The following is an 8,904-nucleotide window of genomic DNA, read 5'->3' on the forward strand; positions in this document are numbered from 1 at the left end:
GTTTCTTTGCTGTTGTCCCTGGCCTGAATAAGTTGATAATTTTGTTAATATTTCCTGTCTGAGTAATTGTTAACTTCTTCATTTTTCTTACATCAATAAAGTACTGTCATGGTTTGTTATCCGAAAAAAAGTTCACAGAAGCAAAGAACACTGAATATAAATGTTTTGCAGACATTACCTACGGAAAATTGGGACTTTTAATTGATGATAAGAAGTAATAACATAAATTGTTCTGAGGAATGGATGAAGGGAAATCGTGGTAAATTTGGATAAGTAGCTTCACGGGTTATCCGGGATTGCATTTTTAGGAGTTGAAGATGAAGAAATGATTTTCAAAGAGTGCTGTACTACCACTGTAAAGATTTTTTTTGTTATTCCTGTACTGATGTTGATCACGTTCCATACGCTTTATTTGTTTTGGCTTTTTGCAAAGGAGATTTTAGCCGTACAAGAAAGAAATTAATATTAGGGAGTGAACGTTGAGAAAAGTCTCTTTCTTTTCTGTTCGAATATTTGAACTGTGCCTGAAATTACGGATAGTCGCTTCGAGCAATATCAAAGAGTATAATACCTTAAGAGCGAAAAGATGAAAGACATTTCATTTGTAATTTCGGTATCAGTATTTAGTGGTTGTGGAAGGGAAGGAACAGATTTAAAGAAATATTGTGTTATTGCTGAATGGTTATTTTTCATTTTTATAAAATCTTGACCTTACTTAATTATCAAGCAAGTGAAGTTTAACTTCTTTTTGCTTTTTGAAAAGTAAACTTTTGAGTGTAATAAGCATGGGTTCACGGTTTTGATGAGAATGTTAAATGAACTTTATTAAATGCGCTTTGCAATAGACTAAACGTTTGCGCAAACGGTACCTCGTTTCACCTAGTTCCTTAAAATAATGTAACAAGATTTCTTCCGAAAGTTGTATGTGAATTTAAAGATTGCTGAAGACTGAAATCATTGCCGCGTTGAAAACTGACAAAGAAAAAGGTGACGTTGAGTTTATCAATTAAAAATGTTTTCGAATGAAAGCAGTATAATTAACGTGGCACTTATCACTGGTTCTGCCATATTTCTTTCTTCGATAGCGCTGTATCACTTTTTATATTGGCGGAAAGGTATCCATTGCACATTTTGCCCGTTTTCTGGTTTTACTAGAAAGGTAAGAATTTGTTCGTTTTTGGATAATTTGTCTTAACAATAAATTTTATTTTGCAGTTCAGTTTCATAGAAACCGAAGTTCCATTACTATTACCTTAATTCTTGGAGAGTCATAGACTTATTTTGCAACTTTTTCGATTCCAGAAATTAACCCTTGTGGATTCAGAAGCGATATATCCTTTGGCTTTAATGCAAAAAGAAATTGTTAATCACGACACACGAAGATTTCGTTTCAAGCTACCCACGAATGAACACATTCTTGGTTTGCCTGTTGGCCAACATATTCACCTTTCTGCTAAGGTAATTTTCGCTGGAGCTTTTGAAGTTTTATTTCAGTTAATGGTTAGGGACACGTAAGTATTATATATTGAAAGCTTTGAAGACATGTCAGGTTTGATAATCGTGAAATGCAACACGTGTTATAGATGCAATAATTGTGCAGCCTTCCGAAAGAGCTTTGTATTTTCAACTTTCCAACTCATATAGCATCTCGAGAAATCGATCTTATATGTTAGTTTGTAAAAATAACAATTGTTAAAATAAGCAAATTTCAGATAAACGGAAAGCTTGTTGTTCGTCCATATACGCCGGTTTCATCCGATGATGACAAGGGATATGTCGATTTGATGGTTAAGATTTACTTTAGTAACGTTCATCCCAAGTTTCCGGATGGTGGAAAAATGACGCAGTATCTTGAGAAAATGGAGATAGGTATGAATTTGATAATAGAATAGAAATTGAAGGGATTCTCTTCCACCCATACGAAATGAAATTTCACCGTAAGTTATGATCATTTTCGTTTCATTGTAAAATTCCATTTGTGGATTGTTGAAAGATGTCCGACATTTTCTATCAATGAGAGGAAGGAATGGTTACGGTAGTTATGACTGTCCCTAACTGATATCATGACATCTGTAAGAAGCCAATAATCCTAAGTGACTACGATGTTATTGTTGCGTAATATCAGGTGAAACAATTAATTTTCGCGGTCCTTCGGGATTAATCGTTTATGAAGGAAATGGTTCGTTTGCTGTGAAATTAACGAAAAAAGCAGAACCGAAAAGTCGCATGTACAAAAATATCGGTATGATTGCAGGTGGTAGTGGTATCACACCGATGCTGCAAGTAAGATAGTGATTATATAATTGTTTTCTGCACATATGATTAACTGGTTAATAATACAATAATGTGAATAGCGAGAAATATATTTGCAGATTATCTTAGCAATTGTAAAGGTTCCGGAGGACCCTACCAAGGTGTCACTGATTTTTGCAAACAAAGATGAAGCCGATATATTGCTTAGGTTTGCAGCAGAATATGTTATGATTTAAATTTTTTGATATTTGGGAACCATAAAAATGGTAATGTTGTAAATTGTGTGCTTTTGTGAGATGTGTTAGATATGCTTTAATTGACAGCTTGACTTATCAAAATTGAATGCTTGAAAGGTTCAGCTGTTCTAATCGATTCTTTTCCATCTATATATAATAAGCAGTTATCTGTAGTTCATTGTTGACTTACCTTGCTTTCTTAGTTTAGTAAAGAATGTTTGATTCTTAATCTTCACAATAACATTTTTCCGAATGATGAATTATATTCAGATTACATTCCTTTTCTTTTGAATTATATTCCTTTGAAATGACGATCTAACTAAATCTTTGGGATACTTTGCATCTCATGCAATCAAAAATATTTAGTTTGGTTTTTAGAGATGAGTTAGATAGATTAGCGGCGGATCACCCGACGAAATTCCGTGTGTGGTATACAGTCGACCAGGCAAAGCCTGACTGGATATACTCAACAGGTTCATTTGGATTACTTTCAAATAGAAAATAAGTATAAAGTTGTAGGAATGTCACTGATGCAGTTCATCTTGGTAGAAACATAACACTTATCATAAATTTTTCACTGTTATATATTTATAGGATTTGTGAATGCAGAAATGATCCAGAAGCATTTACCCAGACCCGGAAACGATACGGTAATCTTGATGTGTGGCCCACCACCAATGATCAAGTTTGCCTGTATACCAAGCCTCGATAAGTTAGGTTATCCAGAGAGTGACCGTTTGATTTTCTAAATTTCAGCTTACTGGTAAATTGAGAAGTTTCTAGGTTTCTGTAGTTTAAATCTCTATATCTGTCCCCCTATTTGACAGTGATGGCTGTCATAGATTTGTTCAGCGACTTGAATGAGCTTTTATACTTTACTGCTCTCATCTTTGTACATATATGATCTTATAGAAAGTAGCAGAACCATGAATGCTTCCTCATGAATTAATTTGTTCTGTATGTTAAATAAACTTGTTGAATTCCTTTCGTTATTGTTTGTATCACATAACAAGGGGAAATCCCATTTTTTGATTATTTTCCGAATAAAAAACGATCCCGATCATTGAACGCAGGTCATATATTAGCGGTAATATATATCGAAGGCGTCAGCAGTGAATTTGTCAAACTATTCCATTTAATGTATCCGGTAGTTGATCTAACGCTATTCAGAAGTGAACTTGTCCAGAAAATTCAGTGGTCATTTTAAAATAGCATTCGCTTCCAGAATTCCAGTCAGTGCTAGACGAGAAAAATCTTAAATATTTATTAAATTTTCTCTATGGAACATTTACAGTAAATCTCCATTTGTTTTTTTGAATATAGAAAGTATTTCTTGTCTTTAAAATTTGTCTATATGTGAGTTTTCAACTGGTGACATTCGACTTCTCGGAATAACTACTGGCTGATTCAATGCTATTTTCTGTTTTTTCCAAATCCGTATCCACCTCGTCAGTTTTTCCGTTACTTTTCCCTTTTCGGTTCTGAACATTTTGGGGTAAGAGATTTATCAAATCTCAAATTTATGTTTTCCATTTCTGTCTGGGTTGTTAGCGGAATGTCAAGATTTCTTCGTACTGCTTGCAATATCGAATTCATGTTAGCAACAACGTATTGTTCTGATTCTTACGACTTAAGGGAACAAACCAAATTTATTGAATTTCGTCTAGTTTGTTCAAAGATTTAAGAAGAGATTGGTGATCTAAACCCTGTGTACCTTAATATCGACCAAGAGTTCCTGCGCCTCAGCCATCTGTGCTTCATCCATTTCATCAATGGGCGTTATTTCAAGTACAAGCATCAAGTACTTTTGCGCTTCCGAATAATTGCCTAATTTTTTATTTAAGTGACTTCGTCTTACTTTTCTAGAATTTTAAGACTGTTCGTTTACCTTGTGTCTTTTGGCTTCATGTATACCACATATTCATAACTATATAGTATAAGCTGATGAAGGTCAGTTGTTGGAGAGGATCCCTCTTTTACCGTGCCATATCAGTGGATAACGCAATTTAGTATGCAATTGAAGGAATAAATAAAAAAAGAATTCATGGACAAGTAACCTTTGGCAGTGTAACATTTGCCGAGATATATAAGATTGTCGATGTGTCCTGGATTTAATTCCTCCGCCTAAATTATGCATTTGTTTAAAATTATTTCCATTCGTAAAGATATCATATGATATTGTTATACAAGAGCCCTTCTGAAACAGATGCATAAGTCCACCCATTTAATTATTTCATTAAATTCAATTCCTTTTGAGCTACTAATCACTTTGGGATAAAAGAAGTCATCAGTGTGTCTATCATAAGGCATTTAACGAACTTTATGGAAATTGTCAAGTGCTTCATCAATGGTAGATGTTGGTAGTGACCCAAATGCAGCCATTACATGCTCTTTTTCTTCCTCCGACAATGTAGTCATCTGAAACAAAAAAGTCCTATTTATCATTAATCATACAATTCTTTCGGATAGAAACTTTTTAGAATTATAGCTGACTTAGTGCACAAAAATACCGCAACAGAATGTACTATTAAATAGTATCCGAAAATTGGAGTATATTTGCCTATTGATTAATATATCGAAAGTGAAACACGGAATAAATATAAATGATTCATATATTTCTCTATGCCATTTGGTTGTCTTCAAGTTAATAAAATATTTGATTTATACACAAATGAAATTTTCAATAAAGAAATGAATGAATAATTGAAACGAGGAATGCCTCACGCGATAACAAAATCGCCCATTCACATGATAAATTGATGAATCAGGCGTGTAAGCTAATGCCTCATCCATAAATTTCTGAAAATCTATCAAGTTCCATCATTTGAATTATTATCATAAAAGTGCCAACAAATGATTAAACAAATTAAAAATTAATGGAAGGAGAAGCAAAATTCAAATTAAGTCTCAATTTTAACCAATTATGACTTACTGTATATTGTCATCAATCCTCAGAATTTCGATTTTACAAGTAATCCATGGCGAGGGGAGGGGGAGGGTCTTTCTTTCATTCCTTCCGCTTCTTTTAACTTAACTATCGCTGATTTCAATATTTTGAATTACCTTAAACTCCTTTACATAAACCACTCGCTCAGTATCGTCTAAGTTCTTAATTTCAGCAAGTATGCCGGTTATAATAGCTGACCATTTCAGTACCTCGGGATTCTTCGATTCCAGCTTGTATGCCGTCTTACACGACACATATGCTCAACAAATACTTTATTCAGACTTTTCCATGCAAATCACTAAAGATGCATTGTATTGGTTGGTCACATACTCCACGTAATTTCACATGACGGCTAATAGGAATGTTTTTGGAGAATGACGTTACGTTTTCTTGAGAAAAATCGTAAAAATATGGCTATTATTATTCACCTTCTTCCAACAGGCGGTAACGTTCATCCTCCTTAGAAAGGCAAAAGTTCGAAAGGATATAGCAGGCATGTGCAAGGCGATATTCTAATTTAGCGTTCGGTGTCTTGTCTTCAGATATCATCTAAAATCAGTGATCTTTTCTATTCAAACATACGCCAAAACCATTCCAAGTCTTATGGAATATATGTGTTAACCTTATTTAAAATCTGTTCAAAATCTAAAATGGGTCAGTTGACATCAACTTATCCAGCAACAAATACTAATAGTCTGTGTTGTGCATAATCATCGCAATGGATTTTTCCCGAAGCGATTCAGATCTCTACTGAACAATTTTGTCTGAGAATTACTAAACCTCTTTAATGAGTTCATATGCACGCCGGCCGTCGTATTCATCGAGATACTCATCAACTGCATCGTACTAAAATCGATAATGATATTTCACTGCCTTATTTGTCTATCTGTTCATTTGGATGCTTCCCTCTCCTTATAAAATAAAGTAAGCACAATTTTGTGAATCACAGAAAAAATTATCGATCTTTTTGCTCTGTCTTGGATGATTTTTAATTCTTCAACAAAAGTTCAAAAATTAGAAGCCATAAATAAATAATAGAAGATAAAAGCGCCAATGACATCAAACTTTTTGAACCCACAAACCATATTTGATGAAGCGACCGTCATTAACGAAAGAATAAAACTGAAAATTTGATCCGGTTTTGTTGCAGTTATATTTGCACGTCAAATTCGATCAATAAAGTTGTTAAGAATTAGTGATCTGAACTGAAACAAAAATTTTGCCGCTTTGGTATTCAAGCAGAGCCGCTGATTTCGATGCATTTCTCAAAGTGCAAGCATTTATGCAAATGAGCATCGAATTTTACATTTTTATTGGAAGCAAGACGAATAAAATGTTAAACGATGATTTCCCCACTATTTTTTTCCTATTTATCCAATGTTATCGTTTATATTTATCTACAATTATTTTGCAAATATTTTAATGAAATTTCGAATGTATTTTATGCACGTTTTTTGGATTGTGGCATTTTTCCCCATGTGGTGCTTGCATGAGACATTATTCGCGTAGTGGGTAGATATGAAAAGTTAATTGTCGTGAATGGCTAGCTTGAACTGTAATTTATGGCTGAATTGAAAGTCCAAAATTAATATGAAATTTAAGATCTGATTGTATAATTTTTCGAACTCATGCATTATTGTGTGAAACCAATTCCGTCAGTCTTTTTTGCTTTTCCGTAAAAACAACGACAAAAAGACTGAAGTTCGATACGATGGTTAAGATTCTAGTCTATTGATTATCGCTGTAATCATGGTTTACATAGATCAGTAAGCAGAAATAGCATTAAAATATGATGTTTATTTGAAATGCATCAGTTGATCCCATTAATTCTAATCGCTAGCACTTTCGGTCGCCTATCAAACTTCAATCATCGCCATCTGTTCTATCTTTCGCTCAACTGTTCTTCGTCCGAGGATCAAAGGATGTGCTTGAAGTATTTATCTTTAATACAGAACATTATCAACGCCCTACCGGAGCTTCAACGGATTCCGCCGTATAAACCATCTCACACCTACGATCAATCCGCGGAAAAGGAACAGTTTATCGATCTTGAACTTATCGATCTTCCTTAGTTTTACAATGATAATCTTAATCATTTTGTTATGGTTTTTCTTATTGCATTGTATATTCCTTTTTGGACTTATCTCAAACATGAAAATAAGGCAATACCGAAACATGACAGAATCGAAGGAGGTGCAACAAAAATTCTTGGTATCACTTGGATAAACGATAAAGATACAATCAGAGTAACGTTAAAACCATGGATCGAACATGAACTCACCAAACGAAGTGTCTTGCAATCCATTGCTTCGCAATATGATTCTTTGGAATTTTTAGTCCCTGCAATGATCCAGTTCAAACTATTTCTCCAAAACTTATGGAAAAGAAATAATTCTTGAGATCAAATCCTCGATAAAGATGATAAAGAAGCATGGCGATCTCTTACAAAGGAATGGCTCGCAGACATTATCGAAATACCGAGGTTAGCTACAAAAAAGCTCTCAGATCAACAAGTCCATGTCTTCACGGACGCATCAAGTGTTGCGTATTCAGTAGCTGTACACATTTTAAACAAACATACCGACGAAAGAAATAGCGCAATACTTTTCGCCAAATCAAGACTCGCTCCAATTAAAAGTATGATCATACCACGGCTGAAACTGCTAGCAATACTTACTGGTGTACGAGCCGCCAACTTTGTTATAAAGCAATTGAGTATGGGAAAAATCCCAGTGGTGTTATGGTCTGATTCGAAATGTGCATTACACTGGATACAAAGTCGATCGAAATTACTACCCAAATTCATACAAAATCGAGTAGAAGAAATACGAAAGGTAAATTTCTCATTTCGATATGTACCAAGTGAAGATAATCCAGTCGATATTGTGACTAAAGGACTTTCTTCCGTAAAGCTTAGGCAATACAAGCTATGGTGGGAAGGACCGTCGTGGTTAACGAGTCCCGAAAGCGGATGGCTCCAATGGGAATACCAGTCCCAGAAGAATTTAAAGAGGGACAACGAATCATTGCAAAGGTCGCCTCTCAAACAGTCGAGGTAACACAATTTTCGCTTATAAGTGGAAGTCGGTTCAACAAGTCGTCCAAACTTGTAAGAACCACTATTTGGGCTCTCAAATTTATGAAATTTACAACAAAAGGTAAGATAGCATGGATATAACCGATATCGGCAGAAGTGAAGCGACTAACGTCGCAGGACTTTAAATTAGCCAAATGGGTGCTAATTAGAAAGCGCAAACAGAAGGACTCAAAGAGGAAGAAAAGGAAAAATGCAATTTGTACTGCAGTGACAGAAAGCTATGAAGATCACGGGATCCATTGGAAAATTCGGAACTAGACGAGGAAAGCAAACATCCAATGTATTTACCGAGGCATAATGCGGTTACCGAACTTTTGATACGACAGTAACATAAAAAGCTATTTCACGTCAAAACAGCGCATGTTCTTTTG

The 8,904-nt window shown here is 34.7% G+C and overlaps 3 protein-coding genes across 3 annotated transcripts; 1 reads left to right on the forward strand and 2 right to left on the reverse strand.

Moving 5' to 3' along the window:
* The first annotated feature begins 928 nt into the window (after positions 1–928).
* LOAG_10211 (diaphorase) lies at positions 929–3,474 on the forward strand. The gene is made up of 7 exons (XM_003145738.2): positions 929–1,159; positions 1,303–1,458; positions 1,713–1,869; positions 2,126–2,283; positions 2,373–2,461; positions 2,868–2,962; positions 3,084–3,474. Exons 1-7 carry the CDS (start codon positions 1,013–1,015, stop codon positions 3,236–3,238), a joined length of 957 nt encoding a protein of 318 aa, XP_003145786.1. The 5' UTR covers positions 929–1,012; the 3' UTR covers positions 3,239–3,474.
* Positions 3,475–3,853: 379 nt separating this feature from the next.
* Positions 3,854–4,907, reverse strand: LOAG_10212 (hypothetical protein; the record flags this gene model as incomplete). The annotated part of the gene is made up of 4 exons (XM_003145739.1): positions 3,854–3,970; positions 4,204–4,316; positions 4,547–4,613; positions 4,809–4,907. 4 exons carry the CDS (start codon positions 4,905–4,907, stop codon positions 3,854–3,856), a joined length of 396 nt encoding a protein of 131 aa, XP_003145787.1.
* A 949-nt stretch (positions 4,908–5,856) lies between these two features.
* On the reverse strand, positions 5,857–6,542 carry LOAG_10213 (hypothetical protein; the record flags this gene model as incomplete). The annotated part of the gene is made up of 3 exons (XM_003145740.1): positions 5,857–5,985; positions 6,217–6,282; positions 6,519–6,542. 3 exons carry the CDS (start codon positions 6,540–6,542, stop codon positions 5,857–5,859), a joined length of 219 nt encoding a protein of 72 aa, XP_003145788.1.
* Between the last annotated feature and the right edge of the window lie 2,362 nt (positions 6,543–8,904).

The sequence above is a fragment of the Loa loa genome (genome assembly GCF_000183805.2).
Source record: "Loa loa unplaced genomic scaffold supercont3.227, whole genome shotgun sequence".
NCBI classification, from domain to species: domain Eukaryota; kingdom Metazoa; phylum Nematoda; class Chromadorea; order Rhabditida; family Onchocercidae; genus Loa; species Loa loa.

Coding starts and splice junctions, on each gene's coding strand:
- LOAG_10211 (XM_003145738.2), top strand. CDS start 1,013: ATGTTTTCGAATGAAAGCAGTATAATTAACGTGGCACTTATCACTGGT. Junction 1,160..1,302: donor TTTCTGGTTTTACTAGAAAG/GTAAGAATTTGT, acceptor TTTCGATTCCAG/AAATTAACCCTTGTGGATTC. Junction 2,284..2,372: donor GTATCACACCGATGCTGCAA/GTAAGATAGTGA, acceptor ATATATTTGCAG/ATTATCTTAGCAATTGTAAA.